Source organism: Castor canadensis, chromosome 13 (genome assembly GCF_047511655.1).
Source record: "Castor canadensis chromosome 13, mCasCan1.hap1v2, whole genome shotgun sequence".
NCBI lineage: Eukaryota > Metazoa > Chordata > Mammalia > Rodentia > Castoridae > Castor > Castor canadensis.
In genome coordinates, this window is record NC_133398.1 from 45294807 (window position 1) to 45316287 (window position 21481).

The 21481-nt window shown below is 36.1% G+C and overlaps 1 protein-coding gene across 3 annotated transcripts in view; it reads right to left on the reverse strand.

Annotated features, from left to right (window-relative positions):
- The window catches only part of Ift74 (intraflagellar transport 74), an 84085-nt gene that overhangs the window by 29184 nt on the left and 33420 nt on the right, over positions 1-21481 (reverse strand). For all 3 annotated transcript variants that reach the window (XR_012440417.1, XM_074051682.1, XM_020186412.2), the window contains 3 exons: positions 18227-18370; positions 9768-9808; positions 6706-6785 (listed from right to left, as the gene is read on the reverse strand). Coding sequence is in view for 2 of the 3 variants with exons in the window: in XM_074051682.1 (XP_073907783.1) it covers positions 6706-6785; positions 9768-9808; positions 18227-18370 (265 nt within the window). In the remaining variant the exon portion in view is untranslated. The remainder of the gene's footprint in view (positions 1-6705; positions 6786-9767; positions 9809-18226; positions 18371-21481) is intronic.

The window sequence follows — 21481 nt, forward strand, 5'->3', positions numbered from 1 at the left end:
ATTATACCCTTATGCATAATAATGAAAAATTAGAAGCTGGCACCAGTGACTCACACTTGCAATCCTAGCTATTTGGGAAACTGAGATCTAGAGGATTGGGTTTGAGGACAGCCCATGCTCTATCGCCAAAATAACCAGAGCAAAATGAACTGGAGGTGTGACTCAAGTGGTAGAGTGCCAGTGAGTACCTGCTCTGCAAGCATGAAGCCCCTGAGTTTAAGAAGCCTTCTGCAAACATGAAGTCCCACCAAAAAAAAAAAAAACAAAAAAAGGGAGGGAAGGAAGGAGGGAGGGAAGGAAGGAAGGAAAATTAGAAACAGCTTAAATATCAATGTGGGTATGGTGAATACTATAAAACCACAGCCATGATGGCAGACAGTATCTGTCACAAGTGCTTAATATGCACCAAGCACCATTCTTAAGTCTGACTTAAAAGACTAAGAAGACTCAAGCTCAAAAGAATCATAAAGTATTATTCCATTTTAAAAATATGTTTGTAAGTGTATAGGAAAAAAATCTAATAAGAGGATAAACATCAAAGTATAAACAATGATTACCTCTAAAGACCTAAGTGAGTGTGAAGAGAAAATAGGTAACTTCTTTGTTATGTATACTTTTGTATTGTTTGGATTTTTTACATTAAATACATACAAGATTAATATATACAAATCATGCATTTTTAAAACTAAGCTAATCTAAGTCTTTTAAATAACTTTAGATAGTTTAAGGAAATGTTTTAATTTTTTTTTTGGTGAAGGAATATGTTGCCTAGGCTGGCCTCACATGATCCTCCTGCCCAGTCTCCTGCATAGTTGATACAACAGGCATGTGCCACTGCACCCAGCTTGAAAATCTTGTTTTGTTTGAGACAGGGTTGTCCTTTGTAGCCCAGGCTGGCTTCTTAACTCACAATCCACCTGCCTCAACCTCCCAAGTACTAGCAGTACAGGCCTGTGCTACTGTGAATGGCTACACAGTTTCTTTAAGAGCAGGAAAGGGTAACTGAAGCTAATTGTACAGTTCATGAAAGCACATGAAAATGGTCAATTGAAGCAAACACACACATACATACCCACAAAAAGTTTTTAAAGCCAGTAAAGGGGAGCATATTGAAGGTGATATTACTTTCTTGTTGCTATGACAGAGTGCTCATGTCAAACAACTTAAACAAAGGAAACTTCCATTTTAGCTCATGGTTTCAGAGTGTTCAGTTCATGGCTGTGTGATCCCATGCACTTGAGCAGAACATCATGGTGGTGGGAGCATATGGCAGAGGAGTTTCTTCACCTCATGGTGGACAGGAAGTAGAGAGCAAGCAAGTAACTGGTGGCCAGGAATAACCTTCAAAAGCATGCCCCTAGTGTTCTACATCCTCCAGCTAGGCCCCAATTCCTAAAGTTCCCACCACCTCCCAGAACAGTGTCTCCAGTGGGGAACCAAGCATTTAACATATAAGCCTGAGTGTGTGTGTGGAGGGTGCACTTCATATTCAACCTATAAAATCCCACCCCTGGCCCCAAAGGTTTGTGGATGCCCTATAAGACAAAATGCATTGAGTTCATCTCGAGTCCCCATACTCTTAACAGTTCTAACATTGTTCAAAAGTATCTAAATTTGACATCTCTTCTGAGACTCAAGGCAAACTCTTAGCTGTGAATTTCTGTGAAAATTACATACTTCCAAGATATAATGGCATAGAACAAACATTTCCATTCCAAGAGAGGAATAGAAGAGCAAGGGAGGATCAGACAAAAGCAAGACAACAACACAGCAGGGAAAACACTAAATCATGTAGCTCTATGTCTGGTATAGACATGGAGGGCACATTGTGTGCGCTCCAATGTTTTGGACAGAGCATCCCCTATGGCCTGTGGTCTGCAGCCCACATGGTCCCTTCTCTCTTGGGGTTGCTCTACTCTTACCTGCAGCTTTCCTCAGCAGGTGTTCCACATTCCTGGCATCTCCAATATCTTGAGGTCTCCATGGCAGCTTAGTGCTCACTTCCCTCCCCAGCTTTACGTATCACCCTCTCAGTGGCTGCTTGCAGGGGTACTGACTCAGCTACACTTTGCCACCTCAGGCCTTCTTTTGAAATCTGAATGGAAGCCTTAATGACCCTATAACTCTTGCATTACGCATTCCTGTACAATCAGCATCAAATGGATGACATCGAGATCTGCCACTAGGCAAGATGTAGCCTTTCTCCTTGGACCATGGATGCAAAGGCCTCTGAGTGCTTGTACAGGTGAACATTGTAAAAACACTCCCCTAGGTAGCCCTGTGCCTACAGGGCACCCTGAAGACTTCTCAAAGTAAAGTCTTTCACATGAGCCGGGATCCAGTGGCTCATGCCTGTAATCCTAGCTATTCAGGAGGCAGAGATCAGGAGGATCATGGTTCAAGGCCAGCCCAGGCAAACAGTTCATGAGACCCTATCTCGAAAAACCCTTCACAAAAACAGGGCTGGCGAAAACCCCTTTCATATGAGTTAAAACCTTTATACCCTTGGTCTTTTGATGGATGGAATCCAGCCAATTCTTGAGATGTTCTTAAGGCTTCCTATTACAAAGTACCCAATTTTTTTTTGATGGTGCTAATCTCTTTAACAATCACACCTTCCTGTCCATAACTTTAAATGTGTTCCTTTTCTAGCTAAACTGCAGTTTCAAATCTTTCTGCTTTACTCTTTGCTCTGGATTCTCATGGCAAATTTGCCTAAAAGTAGCTGGCAATGTCACATCACAGCCTGAATGCTACTCTGTCTTGAAATTTCCTCCACCAATTAATTCATTACTCTTAAATTCAGCCTTGCTCAAAGTCTCAGAACAAGGACAAAATGTGGACAAATTCTTTGCCAGAATGTGACATGAACAGCCTTTAGTTTTATTCCCAATAGAGCCCTCATTTTTACCTGTCCATATTTCTATCAGTATTGTGGTCTTCCCAACTCCACCAGAATCACCCATCAACCTCTGTTCACAGCATCCTAACATAATAAAATCAAATTCCCTTGCAACTAAAAAAAGATTATAGTATCTTACTATAATGAAAATTTTATTATGAGATTATTTTTAAAAATGACTTAGGAAAACTGAATAATGCTATCTACTTAAAATTGGTCAAAAGTTTAAGTGTATTATAGGGATTATCTTTGCTTTATTCCAAATTGTCAAGAAACTGGTAACTTGGAATCTAGGAACAATGAAAACTTTCATAGAGTAGTCACATAACCTGCTAAAACTGAAATTATTTAGTAAATTTTGAAACATAATTATTCAATGTAATTTTTTGAAAATTACAATCTTAAAGACTTATCAAGATGTTGGGCTACACAGTCACCAATAAAACCTTGAAAACAGAACTATACCTAGCCTAATATATAAGGATACTATTGAATTTAGAAGAACTTATATAAATCTTCTCAAAGTTTATTTGAAAACTACAAGACTGGAGCAATTCTTTACAAAGTCAGATATGTATAAATATCATTATGGTTTGTGTGTAGTCTTGGCTAGAAACCCTACAATGCAAAAAGTAGCTTTGTTGGATTGTGTACAGGTGCCATTAATAAAAGAAGTCAGGTAACAGCTGAGAAAAAAATAGGCCAAAAGGGAATAAAGCAAGGAACAGAGCTAAATATAGACTAAAGAGACAAAATAACTTTATCATCACCCATATCCTAAGAAAATGATACTTCACAATCTTAAATCAAGGGGCTAGTGAAATGTTAGTCAGACTTTCATCACCATGATGAAATACCTAAGCCTCACAGTTTCAGAGGTTTCAGTCCATGATAGTGGGGAAGGTGTGATGAAGTAGAGAAGATCACTTCATGGCATCCAAAAAGAAGAGAGAAAATGCCTACACTAGCAGGTGTTCTCTTTCTCCCTTTTATTCCATCTAGACCCCAAGCTATCAGATGGAGGTGCCCACATTCAGGGCAGGTCTTCCCTCTTAGTTGATCTGCTCTGGAAACACCCTCACAGACATACCCAGAGGTATATTTTACTTATTTCTTTGGAGCTTCTCATCCCAATCAAGTTAACTATCAAGATTAACTATCACAGCTGAAAATGCAGATGTAGATAAGCATATACCACTTCACTAGAAAACAGGAATCCAAGGTAGGAATCCTTTGGATAAAAACTTTGTAGCCAGTCTCTCCATAGGCAGTAATACCTGTATCCTAAAATGAGAGGGCCTACAGAAATGACTAGAGTTCAGTTTTCATCTTTAGTTCATTGTATAAATTCTTTCCTCAAATATGGATTATTTAGTCCTTCCACAACACTTATTTAGTATTTACTTTCCCAGATATTGTGTTGATGAAAGACATTACCAAAGTGAATAAGAAGCTGTTCCTGCCCTTAAGGACTTACTATCTAAGGGAGAAGACAAACACATACACAGCTGTAATACAATGTGACAATGCAGTGATATATTTATTTATTTATGCTCTGACAATATGGAGGAGTCACTCCCTAGCTTAGAAACAAGTAGGGAAGGAAGTTAGAATTATGCTCCATGAGAGGGCACTGAAGCTAGATCTCATCGGATTTTACGTAAATCATCTGGCAGCATTATGGTAGAAGAATTTTAGAGGGGGCAAGATTGGAGGTGGGGTTGACCAGTTAGGAGGCTACTACAATAGTTCAGACAGGAAATAATGAGGTCCTGAACTAACAAGTAACCTTCTAACAAGTAACCTTCTAACAAAACCCCCTGTGCAGTTGAACTAATAATCTAGGATGATCACAGTAAAGCAGAACAAAAAATAATGGATTAATATATACATAAACCTACACAATATATATTGTATATTTATATATAAAATTTTTTGCCACTACCACACATTAGTTTTTTAAAAAGGATGAATGTTAAGAAACAAAAAAGGAAAATGAAAGATAAAGTCCACAGAATTCTGCATTCTATTTATCTTAGAACTAGCAACTAATAACAAATTATTAGCATCAAAATTCATTAGTAGAAATTGAATGTTCTAAATTTAGATTTAAGATGAAAATTATTTAGAATGTATCTTATAAAGCATCTAAAGTCAAGAACATCACCAGATTTTTATAATAGAATACTAGATCTAGAATATGATATCTATACACATGAAAAGCAATGAAATAATTTAGTAAGGAAAAGAATATGATTAGTTAAAAAAAAGAAAATAATATGGTCAATGGATACAAAATTTCAGTAAAAGAGAAGGAATAAATTCAAGAGATCCATCCCATAACATGGTGACTATAAACTAATAACAATGTAGTATACTTTTGAAGATCACTAATAAGATTAAATTTTGACTGCTCTTACCATGAGATTAGCCATTCCAAAAATGTGTACATATTTTAAAAATGATAAATATGATAAATATACATATAAATACTTTGCCAACAAAAACATAACCTCATTCTCAACAATTTATTGTTTGAATTTACACTGTCACATATGACATTTGATATATAGAAACTTTAATGACATGGTACCATTATATACATTTTGAAGATGAGAAAACTAAAACAAAAGCAAGTCTACTTACCTAATTATTAGGACTTCATGTTTGCCTTTAAATGCTTTAAAGTCATTAGTAGCCATATGTAAATAAAAGTATGTGATTCTAAGAATTTTTATTTCACAAATGCAGTATATCATCAGAAAGTTATGCTTAGGCTTGGGCAATGGAACTAAAACTCTAAAGTCAAAGAGACCTTGGTTTAGATTTAGCCTTTATGTTGCATAACTTCTTTCAGCCTTAACATGTATAAAACGGCTTAATGAGGCTTCAAAGGGCTCTTGCGAAGTGATCATCCAGGAAAGTAATACATCAACAGGAGTTAACAATATTCACAAATCAAAAAAAAGTAAAAACAAATTGATATACCACCTTTAAAATCAAAAATTTTTTAATTAATTTGATAATAGAGCAGTCTTTTTCCTACTATGAGTGTTTCCTTAGTCAGAAGAGGTATACACAGTTTATACCATGAGGAAGTCAGAATATTCTGACTTCCTCCAACTAACTCATAGAACATACAGACAGTTCTTGATCATCTGAGGTAATATTAACGATTTGCAGTTAAACTGTGAGTACTGCTATAAAGAATTCACATTTCTTTCCTTTATCAGAGGAAGGAGAAGCTGGTTAAGAAACCATAAACCTCATTCACACCATATAACAATGTAGCTCCCAAATCCCCACCATACAATTTCCATTTGTTCAGACCCCAAGTTTCCTCAGATGTTCTGTTCCCTGCATTGATTCTTTAAATCTTATTACTGGGCAAAATTTGGGGATGATTAGGATAATCAGTGACTTGACCCCAACCTCCTCTGATTCTACCAATCACACTAGTTAAATAATACTTGATCATACTCATGAAGGATAACTTAGGAATCCTTCATTCTTTAAAAAAATCCTTCATTCTTTAAAAATAAACAAAACTGTGTTAAGAAAATAAATTCTTATCTTATGCAATCATTATGTTATTTCAAGTTTTTGATCAATTCAACTAACTGCTTTTAAATTACTTATGTAATATTCAGCATGTATTTCAGTAGCTAAAGTTAGGAATACTATAAAGAATTAAATAATAAATCCCAGGTAGTTAAATAGTCACTGAGATTCTGGTCAACATATACTACTGTGCACCTATTAAGGCACATTATAAAAATGTAGAAATATATTAGAAACATTACCTTGGTGTTCTTCTAAATCCATGTCAAGTTGTCTAATTTCTTCATTAAGGTGATTTATTTTTTCTTTTATATCTGTTAACCTGTTAATAAGACATTTAGTAAAAAATACTTAATGATGATGTTATATCTTTCCTAAGTTGCAAAAATAGTATTTAATAATAATGTGCCCTATTCTGAGGACAACATTACAAATGTAGAGAGAAAAAAAAAATTCTAGGTTTCTTTTCATGATTGTTATTTGAAGCATAGGTCTATTCTGAGAACATTAAGTTGCTTGACTTCAACAGCAGACCTTTCCTGAACCTTTTAAGCTTGACTTGCATAATAAGAAAATGAAAACTCTTGGGGCTGGTAGAGTGGTTGAAGTGGCAGAGTGCCAACTAACAAACCTGAGGCCCTGAGTTAAAACCCCAGTACTGCCAAAAAAAAAAAAAAAAAAAAAAAAGAAAATGAAAAGTTTTTAGAACCTTTCTTTTGTAGGTTTGTATAAAATGAACTAAGTTTGCAAATTACTCTCAAAAATTAAAAAATAAAGAAAATCTATCATTGGTAAAAGATTATACAGGTTAAAATTTTAACAGAAAGCAGTTATACTTACTATAAAGCTACAGCAATTAGCACTATGTCATATTGGAATAAGGATAAACACATATAGAAGTGGAATATAATTTGAGTCCAGAAATAAAACTATGTATGTATGGTTAATTGATTTTGAACAAGTGTGCCAAGACAAATAAATAGGGAAAGAACAGTGTTTTCAAAAAAGGGTGCTCAGACAACTAACTAGTCATAAACAAAAGAATAAAATTGGACTGTTACCTCACATTATATATAAAAGTTAACTCAAAATAGATCAAAGATTTAAAATGTAAGAGCTAAACTACAAAAACTCTTACAAGAAAAAATAGGCATAAATTTTCATGACCTTGGATTAGTCATTGGTTTTTTATATGACACCAAAGCAGAAATAACAAAAGAAAAAAATAAGTGGACATTATCAAAATTGTAAACCTCTGTGCTCCAAGGAAACCATCAAAAAAGTGAAAAGATAACTGATAGAATGATAGAAAAAAATTGCAGATGATATCTGATAAGGGACTTGTTTTATGAACACATACAGAGCTCTTACAACTCAATAATAATGATGATGATAAATCTACTTTTAAAATGGGCAAAGTTCATTCTGTTATCCTTGTATGAATCCAGTGTAGGGCTTTTAAAATTTGGTTTGTGCTTTTTTAAATAGATTTTTTAGCTGATGTTCATGAAAAGAGTGAGTAATAGTGTCACTAGTGAAAGGAAATCCTATCTAAGAAAGTTCATTTCTTTACAGAGCTGTCTCATACCATTCTTTGGGTCCTGTGCTGGAAAAGCAAAACTAAGTCTCAAGTAATGGCATTTTAACTGTATCCTTTAGTATTACAGATATAGAACAGCACTATACCATACCTTTGACAACATAAAATATCTTGTACATGATAAATGACACACAGTAGTGACCCTGCTTTATCAGAGCTGTTTTTAATGATGTCACTCTAGAAGGTTTTCTTCCCAGATGATGATTGAGAAGCTAATTAAAAAAAAAAAAATGGTGTGGGTTCCGTACAACAGTAGTGGATCTTTGCTGTTTCTCTAGGTTTTGTTTTTTATTTTTTCTTTTCTTTTTATGGAATGTTCTGGATGTCTCTATAATTTTGTTCAGATGACTAGAGAAACTAGAAGCAATAGCTGTTACTAATGCATAACATGATGCTATTATTGGTCTTTTTATATAAAATACATATTTTGAATTTTTGGAAATTTTAGCTGTGCTGTTAACTTTGGGGAAAAAGTAGTCCAGTCTACTGTGTTGAGCTGGCATTGTACAGAAATTAGTAGCCATTTTGGTCTACAAACGTCAAACTTAACTTTTTTCTAGTAGTATAGGGGTAACACATTGTTTTAAATATGTAAGGTCTTATCTATGTGGGTTTGATTACAGAAACTAATATTCTCTAAATAATGAAAAAATGGGCAAAGAATCTTAATAAACATTTCTTCAAAGAAGATATACACATGGCCAATATCACATGAAAAGAAGCTCAAAATAAATTAGCCATAAAGGAATTGTAAATCAAAATCATAACAAGATACCACGTTACACCCATTAGGGTGATTATAATCAAAAAAGTCTCATAAAAATGAGTGTTGGTGAGGATGTGAAGGAACTCAACACTTACATGCTACTGGTAGAAATATAAAATGATATAGCTGCATTGGAGATCTCATGCTTTTGTTTTGTGCAATCATTTGATATAGATGGTTCTTCAACTTATAGTTAAACACAGAGTTACCACATGAGCCAGCAATTCCACTCTTAGAGATATATACAAGAGAAGTAAAAATATGCATATGCCAAAATAAGCACATGGATAGTCATATCAATGTGATTCATAATAACAAAAAAAACCAACAAGCTGAAACACACCAAATGTCCATCAACTGATGAATGGATAAATAAAACATGGTATGCAAATAATAAAATATTATTTGGAATAAAAAGAAATGAAATACTGACACATGCTACAACATAGATGAACTTTGAAAATATTACGCTAAGTGAATGCAATCAGCCACATAGGACTACATATTGTACTACTTATACGAAATGTCCAGAATAGGCAAATCTTTAGAGACATAAAATAATTATTGCTCCTAGAGCCAACAGAGGAGGGTGAAGGAAGTGATTCTTAAAAGTCGTGGAGTTTTATTGGGGTGACTGAATTGTTCTACAATTAGGGTACTAAGTACACAACTGTAAATATACTAATAAGCTCTGAATTGAGTACTTTAATTATGTGAATTATATGATATAAATTATATCTTAAGGCAGTATTTAAAAGAAAATTCTACTATGCGATTGCTCTTAATTAAATACTGGAAACATTCAAAGCTGTAAGATTGAAAGCTGTATCAATATTAATAGCCTTATGTAAACTACAGGAAAAGTATGTACTATTGTACCTTGAGAAAGTAAGAAGACGAAAAATGAACATACAATGTCCTTTTATAAAGGTACTTACTGTCTCTCCATACTGGCTATTTCCTGATTATCTTCTTTAACCTATAAAGACAAAAAAAGAGAAGAATAAAAAATAACTCATTATTAGACTATTTTAAGGAGAACCTCCTTCTAGAACATGTTGTGTTAAAATGTCAGATCTAGTCTATTCCTTGAAACCTACTTCTTAGAATTCACCCTTAGAAGTTAAAGAGAACCTTGATAAGGAACTATTCATAGATTCCTTCTTTCTTCCTCAAAGGAAGGATAAACAACTGATACACCCATACCCATCTACCAGGCACCATCAGGTTAACAAATCCACAAACATGGATTATTATAAGCATCTAGGCGGCGATCCATTCACCACCTAGGATAAGGGTACCAGATTTAGCAAAAACAGTTAAAACTGCATTTCAGATAAACGATGAAAAACCTGTAGGGTCTCCAAGATCACTCTCTTCTCCCCAGCCTCTAATGATTTCTTTCTAAGGAACTTCAGAAGTTCTAAATTTTAATACTATTCTGGAATGATTTTAACACTTCAGTAGTCCCTGAATTGATCCATAAAATTCCAAAAATAAAATAAAATAAAACCCCAATGTATTCCAAACTCTCTTGGCTCAATAAGACCACAAAGGAGTTCCTGACTAGAACTCTACCTAAATATATATGCAGTTCTCCTAAGGTTCCTAGAGTTAGGACATCTTAGGATAAACAACCTACTAATTATAACTTATAAGCCAACCTTTAGGTAGTAAAAGCTACTGAATAATTCTGTGACATATAATTTCATACTATACTTTAATTCCCTTCCTTTCACAGAGGCACAGATGCTAATAACCACCAAAACCCACTTGACTTGGATACTTCATTTTCTGGATACAAGACCAAAATAAAAAAATGGAACCTGTTTCCAGTAAGATTATTTAATGACCACTAACGAAGAGGTTCAAGTTTTCCTAATAAGAATCTAAAACATGGAAGATCCAAGATGGTGGTTAGGGTAGGGAATCAGAATTCCTGAGTACCTTGAGATGTGGGAACTACACCTGGGTAATTCTGATTGCTTCCAGCCAAAATAATAACTGCCAACATGTTAGGCACACATAAAATTCAAGGACTGACCCTTAAAACAGGCTTTGATTGCACCTAACAGCTGGGAAAATCTCGGTGTATGTCTGCCCTAGAAAAAAGCCCCCTGACCATTCTCCCTTTTTTTTTTCTTTCAATAAGCAGAAGATACAGCCTCAACCAGAACTGAACTCTGCAACATCCTTGACCCCTAAACCATGGAAAGCCTTCCTATGCCCTGCTGTGCTGAACCCAGTCCCAGGAAGTATCTGCCCTGAGAAAAGCAGCACGCCATTTCTCCCCACCACCTGGTTTCAAAGCTGCCTGCATAAACCTGCACACCCACAAGTGACTCTCCTACTCACCATCCAGGAACATAATCCAGCGCAGCCCCAGGGGAGGTTGTCCCTCCCTCCCCCAGCAAAACTGAAAAGCATAAACAGTGAATTGTAATCTAACACTGATAGCGGGGGTGGGGTGGAATGCTGAACCTACCAGGGAGAACAGGAATGGGGCAAGGAGCCAACCTGCCAAAGCCAGGTGTGGTAGATCACTGAGCTAGGGGGGACTGAGAGCTGTACTCGAAACTGAATTGCCCCACCTTGCCAGGGGTGGAGCTGACCAGACACAGTTGCAGCTGTGGGGCAATGCAGCTGTCACCTGGCAAAAACAACAACAGATCTGACCACCTTCCATAAACTGCTAGTGAGTTACCTCAGGTCCCAACTGCAACCTGCCCTGTGGACAGAAGGAACCAAATACTGCTCACAAACCAGTCACCTGGTGAGATCACTTCAGGACTCCTGCTTGCAACAGGAGTTGCATAAAAAAAAAAGAAAAAAACCCTCCAGCTGTCTCCACCCCAAGCTGTCCAACAAGAGGGGCAGCACCCTTCCCCACAAAGCCTAGAATACCAAGCACCAATACCAGGATTGGACGCCAAAGGAATAAGACCAGAACTTATACCAAGCAGACTGAACTTTTTGTTGTTGTTGTAACTTTTCTTTTCTATAACTTTACCATCACTATTTTCTTATCGTTATTCTTACCCCTTCACTTTCCTGCCTTTTCCTGTGCTACAATCCATTGTTCTCCCTTCCAACTACTCTTTCTACCCTAACTGATTCACTCTCTCCCCATCTTTACCTCCCCCTCCTATCATTCCCCAATCTGTCACCACACTATCCCTCCTCCCTCCTACACACTCAGCACCCAATAACTAGCCTACTGTACCAATCTTACACACTCCCGGCTCCCTGCAATCCCTGACACAGGTACCCTCCCGACAACAGCAGAAATACACCCAAACACACATAAGGACCACAAAACTCAGAAGCCTCCATGCCAACTCTTCCTCCACCCACCTCACCCTTTCTGCCCTCCCTTTTACTGCCACCTTCACCCATCACCCAAGTTTCTATCTCTAGCCAAACAAATGTTACCCTTCCCCCCAACTCCCACTGATTATAGATATTATCACCAAGGGGTTTTATATATAATAGGTAAACAACGGGTTCAGTCACAACACAAAAAATAAATCAAGGGAAAGAAAACAGGCAATTAAAACCACCAACTAGCCAATCAAGAACATAGTTGCATAGTACCAAATGGAGCGATGGGGGGGAAGAAGGGAAGGAAACTACACTCCTCAAAAAAACAATTCAATAGGGGACTTAGTGGGAAATAAAGAAAATGGATACCCAGTTTCGACCCCAACAAAACAATGATAAATGTCACTAATGAGCCCAGTGATGTACACAAAAAAATCACTCAAAGAGGAAATCATGGAAGAGGTCACTGAGAAACTCCTACAGAAGATAATAGATACAGTTAACCAGAAGGTAAAAGATGCACTCAAGAAGTTCCAAAACACCATAAATAAAGAACTTGAGAAGACACAGAAACAAATAAATGAACTCAGAGAGGACTTCAACACACATCAAAGTGAAACAAAGGACATTATAAAAAGAGAGATATATGAAATAAGACAACACAAAAAATAAAATAGGAGTTGAACAAAGATACAGAGAACCTCAGAAAAAAGAATCAAGCAGAAATCTGGAAATAAAAAGTCCCTTTAGTCAAAGAAAAAACACAGTGGAAGGTTACTCCAGCAGAATAGAACAAGTGGAAGACAGAATCTCAGAGCTCAAAGATAAAATAGAAATTAAGGAAAAAACAGAAGAGCTCTTAGTCAAACAACTCAAGAGCTGTGAAAGGAATATACAAGAACTCATCAACTCTATCAAAAGGCCAAAGCTTATAATCATGGGCACTGAAGAAAGGGAAGAGGAGAAAGCCAAAGAGAAACATAATATATTCAATAACATAGTAACAGAAAATTTCCCAAACCTCGAGAAAGTTTTGCCCATTCGGGTACAGGAAGCCTCCAGGACACCAAAAAGACTTGACCAAAATAGAACCTCTCCATGGCATCTTATCATTAAAACAACTAGCACAGAGAACAGAGAAAGAATACTGAAAGCTATAAGAGAGAAAAAACAAATAACGTGTAGAAGTAAACCCATTAAAATAACAGCAGATTTCTCAACAGAAACATTAAAAGCAAGAAGGGCACAGAGAAAGGTATTCCAGGCACTGAATGAGAATAATTTTAGCTGCAGAATACTCTACCCAGCAAAACTATCATTCAAAATTGATGGAGGAATAAAAGTCTTCCATGATAAACAGAAACTAAAACAATATATGACCAAGCCAAAACTACAGAAGATTCTCCAAGGAATTCTGCACACAGAAGATGAAAGCAAGCAAAACCACAAGAGGATGGGGAGTATTAAACTGCAGGAGAAGAAGACAAGTAATTAGAGAACAGCACTGATTCAACTGTGTACACTCAAAAATCCTTAAACAACAAAACCAACTAAATGGTAGGATTCATCACATACCTATCAATATTAACAATGAATGTCAAAGGACTCAACTCCTCCATCAAAAGGCACCATTTGGCAAACTGGATTACAAAGGAAGATCAAACAATCTGTTGTTTATAAGAGACACATCTGATTGACAGAATAAACACTGGCTTAGGGTGAAAGGCTAGAAGAAGATTTGACAAGCTAATGGCCCTCCCAAAACAGGTAGGAATAGCAATACTTATAGCAAAGTGGACTTCAAACTTACATTGGTTAAACAAGACAAAGAAGATAACTTCATACTATAAAAGGGGCACTACATCTAAAAGAAGTAACAATTATCAACCTACATGCACCCAATGTTAGTGCACTCAACTTCATCAAACATACACTAAAGGACTTAAAAGCACATAAAGACCCCACCACAGTGGTAGTGGGAGACTTTAATACCCCTCTATCACCAATAGATAGGTTGTACCAAAAAAATCAACAAAGAAATCCTAGAACTAAATGACACCTTAGATCAAATGGACCTAACTGATGTCTTCAGAATAGTTCATCTATATATTTGATCAGTTGCAACAGCACAATATATATTCTTCTCAGCAGTCCATGGAGCTGTCCCCAAAATAGACCATATCTGAGGGCACAAAGCAAGCCTCAACAAATATAAGAAAACTGAAATAATCCCCTGCATCCTATCTGATCACATTATGCAATAAAACTAGGATTCAACAACAAAAGCAGCAGCAGAAAATACACAAATAATTGGAGGCTGAATAACACATTGCTCAACAATCAGTGGGTCATAGAAGAAATAGGGAGGAAACAAAAATGTTCCTGGAATTTAATGAAAATGAAAACACAACCTCTCAGAACCTATGGGACACAGCAAAGGCAGTCCTAAGAGGAAAGTTTATAGCCATGAGTGCATACATTAAAAGGACAGAAAGATCTCAAATAAATGACCTAATGGTACATCTCAAACTTCTAGAAAAACAAGAATAAATAAGCAGAAGGAGAGAAATAATAAAAATAAGGGCTGAAATTAATGAAACAGACAAAAAAAAAAAAAACACCAAAAAACAAATCAACAAAACAAAAAGCTGGTTTTTTGAAAAAACAAAAAAGACTGCCAAGCCCCTGGCAAATGTAACTAAAATGAGGAGGGAAAAGACCCAAATTAGTAAAATCAGAAATGAAAAAGGGGTGATAACAATAAACAAATTCCCTGGATTTTCCCTAAGGAAATTCCGGGAATCATCAGGGACTACATTGAGAACCTATTATTCAAATAAATTAAAAAATCTTGAAGAAATGGACAAATTTCTAGATACTTATGACAATCTGAACCAAACCAAAGGATATTACCCACCTAAATAGACCTACAACATGAGATGAAATTGAAGCAGCAATAAAAGAGTCTCCCAAAAAAGAAAAGTCCAGGACCTGGCAGATTCTCTGCAGAATTCCACCAGACCTTTAAAGAACTAGTATCAACACTCCTTACACTTTTCCATGAAACGAAAGGGAAGGAACACTGCCTAACTCATTCTATGAAGCCAGTATTACACTCATCCCAAACCTGGACAAGGACACATCCAAAAAGGAGAACTACAGGCCAATCTCCTTAATGAACACTGATGCAAAAATCCTCAACAAAATAATGGCAAACCTAATTCAACAACAGATCAGAACGATCATTCACCATGATCAAGTCAGCTTCATCCCAGGGACGCAGGGATGGTTCAACATACACAAATCATTACATGTAATACAGAACATTAATAGCAAAGACAAAAACCATTGAACATCTCATTAGACACAGAAAAAGCCTTCAATAAGGTTCAACACTATTTCATGATAAAAGCTCTAAGGAAACTAGGAATAGAAGGAATGTCCCTCAAAATTATAATGGCTACATATAACAAACCTATAGCCAACAACATATTTAATGGGTAAAAACTGAAACCATTTTCAGAATGGATTTCAAGTCAGAATTGAGATAAGTGTGTCCACTTTGCCCACTCCTATTCAGCATAGTCCTGGAATTCCTAGCCAGAGCAATAAGGTAAGAAGAAGAAATAAAAAGAATACAAATAGGTAAAGAAGTACTTAAACTACCCATATTCGCAGATGACCTTATCTTATACCTTAAAAAACAAAAAAACTCCACCAAAAAACTCCTAGACACCATAAACAGCTTCAACAAAGTAGAAGGATACAAAAATCAGTAGCCTTTCTATACACCAACAATGAACAAATTGAGAAAGAATATAGGAAAACAATTCCATTTATGATACCCTCAAAAAAAAATCAAATACATAGGAATAAAGTTAACAAAGGATGTAAATGACCTCTACAGGAGAACTATAAACTATTGAAGAAAGAGATTGAAGAAGAGTACAGAGATGGAAAGATCTCCCATGCTCATGGATTAATCAACATGAGCTACACTATCCAAAGCAATCTACACGTTCAATGCAATTCCCATCAAAATCCCAATGACATTCATCACAGAGATTGAAAAATTTACCCTAAAGTTCATTTGGAAACACAAAAGACTGTGAATAGCCAAGGCAATACTCAGCAAAAAGAGCAGTGCTGGAGGCATCACAATACCCAACTTCAAACTATACCACAGAGCCATAGCAATAAAAACAGCATGGTACTGGCACAAAAACAGATATGAAGACCAGTGGAACAGAATAGAGGACCCAGATATGAATCCATGCAGCTATGCCTACCTAATTTTTGACAAAGGTGCCAAAAGCATATGATGTAGAACAGACAGCCTCTTCAACAAATGTTGCTGGGAAAAGTGGTTCTCTACCTGCAGAAAACTGAAACTCAATCCATGCCTGTCACCCTGTACTTGTATAAACTCAAAGTGGATGAAGGACTTTAATATCAGACCAGAAACCTTGAAGTTAGTACAAGAAAGAGCAGGGAACACACTAGAAGCAATAGGTATAGTTAAGGACTTCCCCAATGGAACTCAAGCGGCTCAGCAACTAAGAGAGGATTGACAAATGGAACTACATGAAATTAAAGAGCTTCTGTACAAGAAAAGAAATGGTCTCTAAATTGAAAAGATCACCTACTGAATGGGAGAAAAATATTTGTTAGCTATACATCAGACAAGTGACTGATAGCCAGAATATACAGGGAGCTCAAAAAACTAAACTCCCCAAAATCAATGAACCAATAAACAAGTGGGCAACTGAACTAAACAGAACTTTTTCAAAGGAAGAAGTCCAAATGGCCAAAAAACACATGAAAAAATGCTGACCATCTCTGACCATAAAGGAAATGCAAATCAAAACCACACTAAGATTCCACATCACCCCTGTTAGAATTGCTACCATCAAGAACACCACCACCAACAAATGTTAGCGAGGATGCAGGGGAAAAGGAACCCTCACACACTGCTGGTGGGAACATAAGCTAGTACAATCACTTTGGAAAACAAGATGGAGGATTCTTAGAAAACTAAACATAGATCTACCACATGATCCAGCAATACCACTCCTAGGAATACACCTGAAGGAACGTGACTCAGGTTACTACAAAGTACACCCATCTTTATTGCAGCACCATTCACACTAGTCAATCTATGGAAATAGCCAAGATATCCCACTAACAACAAATGGATTAAGAAAATGTGGTATTTATATACAATGGAATTTTATTCAGCCACAAAGAAGAATGAAATTTTGTCATTCACAGAAAAATGGATGGAACTGGAGAACATCATCTTAAGCAGTTAGTCAGGCTCAGAAGGCCAAAAATAGCATGTCCTCTCTCATATCCAGATTATAGACCTAAAACAAATGCAGTAATGTAATTGGATATGGTCACACACTAAGGGGAGATTGTGCACAGGAGAAATAGGGAAAGGGAAGGAAACCAAAAACTTGAATGTGGTTGATAAGTTCACTATACAGGAGTGAATATAGTAATCTTAAACTGGGAGAGGCCACTATGGGAAAGGGACTAGGAAGTAGTGAAGAGGTCTGGTAGAGATGAGCCAATTTAGGTTGTAATATATATATATGCATGGACACAACACAAGGAATCTCCCTGTATAGCTATTTTCATTTCAAATTAGCAAAAAAGCTATGTTTTTCTTTTTATTTTATAAGTTTTTTCTTCAAGAAAAATGGGAGAACAAGAGGGTGGAACAGGTTCTGTCTGGGGGGTGGGGTGAGGTAGCAGAAATAATATATACACATGTAAATAAATGTAAAAATAATAAAAATAAAATTTAAAAGAATCTAAAACATGAAATGATGGTATAAAATACGCACAAAGACATAAAAGGAAGATTTAAACCAACAAGTTTACGTGAGAAAGTGACTTTTCTCTAGATATTTTTGGCCAAGAATTAAATATTTAGGTAAAGCTAACTATTCACTATTTTTTGGATAACGAAATTTTCAGGCTTTTGTTCAATTCATATCCCTTAAATAAAACAAATCAATATACTTAACAAAACTTGACACATTAAATTAAGTATATTTTGTTTTTTTACCTGCTTCAGTAATCTCTCCCTCTCTTCCATTGGAGATCCCATGCTTTTATCTTCTGCAATCATTTGATCTCGATGTGCTTCCAACTCATAAAGTTTTTCATGAAGCAATACAGCTTCCTGTTTTACCTGGGAGTGTGCTATTTCCTGAGAAGAACAAAAAAAGGGAAATTTTTAATTTAGTGTCTTTGTAAAGTTAGAAAGTTATTGGGCTGGAAGTGTGGCTCAAGTGATACAGCCTACCAAGCATGAGGCTCTGAGTTCAAACTCAAGTACTGCCCCCCCAAAAATATACTTATTAAGGTTGGAGCACAGTGGCTTATAATTCCAATCTCAGCTATTTGGGAGATGGAGATGGGGAGGATCATGGTTCAAGGCCAGCCTGTACAAAAAGTTTAAAAGAATTTATCTTAATCAATAAACCAAGTATGGTGGCACACACCTGTATTCCCAAGTACGCAAGAAGCTATAGGTAGGAGAACTGAGGTCTGAGAATGGTAATGGACAAAAAAATTGAGACCCTAATTGAAAAATACTAAGGCAAAGAAGGGCAGGGATTGCAGCTCAAATGGTAGAAAGCCTGCCTAGCAGGCATGAGGTTTGAAGTTCAAACTCCAGTAACAAAGAAGAGCAGGGGAGGGGAGAGGAGGAAAGGGGGAGGAGGGGAGGGGAGGAGAGGGGAGAGGAAAATAAATTTTTGTTGCTTTAAGCTACCCAGCCTGTGACATTTGGTTAAGTACTAGGAAACTAAGGCAAGTAGAACAGTTACTGTGTATTTACCAGTATTCTCCTGTTTACAAAGAGCATCTCTAAAATAATACAGACATGGTGATAAAAAATTGTATTAGATAACAAAAACAGCTAGGAATGATGGTAGTAATGATTATTAAATTAAATTTGAACCAATTATTTAATGAGCACTTGTTTTGTGCCAGGCACTATACACCATGTTTTTTGTTGTTGCTATTTAGTTTTTGTTTTTTAAGACAGGGTCTGGCTATGTAGTACAGGCTGGCCTTGAACTCGTGATCCTACTGCCTCAATCTTCCAAGTACTGAAATTACAGACATGTGCCACAATGTCCAGCAACCTATCAAGATTCATGGGTCAATAGTGATATTTGAAACCAAGCCTGTAGCATGAATGAGGCCAAAATCTTTTCCTTTCCTTTTCCTTCCCTTCCCATTCCTCCTTTTCTTTTCTTTCCTGTTTTTTCTGAAGAAAGGAAAAAGTAGACAAGGGAAATATCTGAAAGTCCATAAACAATGGGTTATATATGCAGCTCATGTAATAGAACAAAACATGTAGAACAGAAACAGATATTTTGAGTATCCTTTTCTATAAGATCTTCCTTTTTGCCTAACAATCAAATAACTGTTCAAACTTCATCCTGACACACTTGTTCTTTTTTTTTTTCTTTTATTATTCATATGTGCATACAAGGCTTGGGTCATTTCTCCCCCCTGCCCCCACCCCCTCCCTTACCACCCACTCCGCCCCCCCCCCCCCAACCCCTCAAAACCCAGCAGAAACTATTTTGCCCTTATTTCTAATTTTGTTGTAGAGAGAGTATAAGCAATAATAGGAAGGAACAAGGGTTTTTGCTGGTTGAGATAAGGATAGCTATACAGGGCATTGACTCACATTGATTTCCTGTGCGTGGGTGTTACCTTCTAGGTTAATTCTTTTTGATCTAACCTTTTCTCTAGTTCCTGGTCCCCTTTTCCTATTGGCCTCAGTTGCTTGTAAGGTATCTGCTTTAGTTTCTCTGCGTTAAGGGCAACAAATGCTAGCTAATTTTTTAGGTGTCTTACCTATCCTCACCCCTCCCTTGGGTGCTCTCGCTTTTATCATGCTGACACACTTGTTCTTGAAGACTCAAGTATATGTTGATCCTTTCTGATCTTTTCACATTTCAGTGAACTAAGCATAGCAACACTTTGCAGAGTAGTGTACACAAACTATATTCAATAATTACATATTGATTTGCAGTAATCTGACATGTTTTCTTAAAAAACTCCAAAGTAAATACACAAATAAATTAAAATAAATCTAGCATAAGTTAAATAGAAATAATGACCTGTTTTCTTAAGAATACTGTAAAAATTTAAAAAACTAATGTTATTTTAAGCATACGTACACTGATGCCAAAGAAGAATACCATCAATACAAAACCTAAATCTTAAGTTATAGCTCATGCTATTCACTGTGGAACTAAATTAAGCAAGTGAAGTAACGCTCTAAAAAAGACAGTGAGAAATTATGAAAGATAGCTGTATTAATATTAAAAGGCTCCTTGTTCCTTGAAACATATTTTCATTACCACAGAGATCCAAGGAAAAGAACTGTGTTTACATACAGGTAGATAACCAGATACAGAAAACCATCTTAATATTTTTAATTAAACAACTTTCTCAACAGCAAATTTTCAAAAGAATGAATTATAAACTACTTATGTCTATTTCTTTTGCAATGAGAAGACAAACTACAACTTGTCAAACTAAAACTGCTACTAATCCTATCATCATGTCTAGCTGAACCCACAGGAAATTAAGAAAGACACATAACAGTACATTAAGCTAAACTTTCAGGAAAGAAAGTATAATGAAGTGCCAAAGATATGAAAAGGTAGTCAAAGAAAAAGAAATTTCAAGTTAAAAAATATATAAATAGATAAACTTCATATATAAATAAATGAAAACTAAAACAAGGTAGTAAAATGGGGGAAGGGAAGATAAAGAAGAATGGTGGAAGGGTGAATTCAACTATGATATACTGTAAGAACTTTTGTAAATGTTACAACATACCCTCAGTATAACAATAATATAATAGAAAAATGCTGACAGTAAATAAATAAATTAATTAATAAATAAACAAACAAACAAGGTGTAGCCAGGCACAGTGGTGCATAGCTGTAGTCCCCTTACACTCGGGAGTTCAAGACCAACCTAGGCAGCTGAGCATGGTGGTGCAGGTCAATAATCCCAGGACCCAGGAGACAGAGGCCAGAGGATAGTAAATTTTAAGCCAGCCTGGACTACATAATGACACCCTGTATATATATCTCAAAAACCAAAACTAAAAGTAGGCAAATAAAAAGAATCCCAGACAGTAAATTTTGCCTATTAAGTAAAAACTGGAAAAGTTGGAAAATAAGAATTCTTATATAATACAGCTAGTAGAAAGTGGAACATTTTTGGAGGCAATCTAGCAATCTCATAGCATTTTAGAAGAGACCGTCTTTTGACACATAAGAAA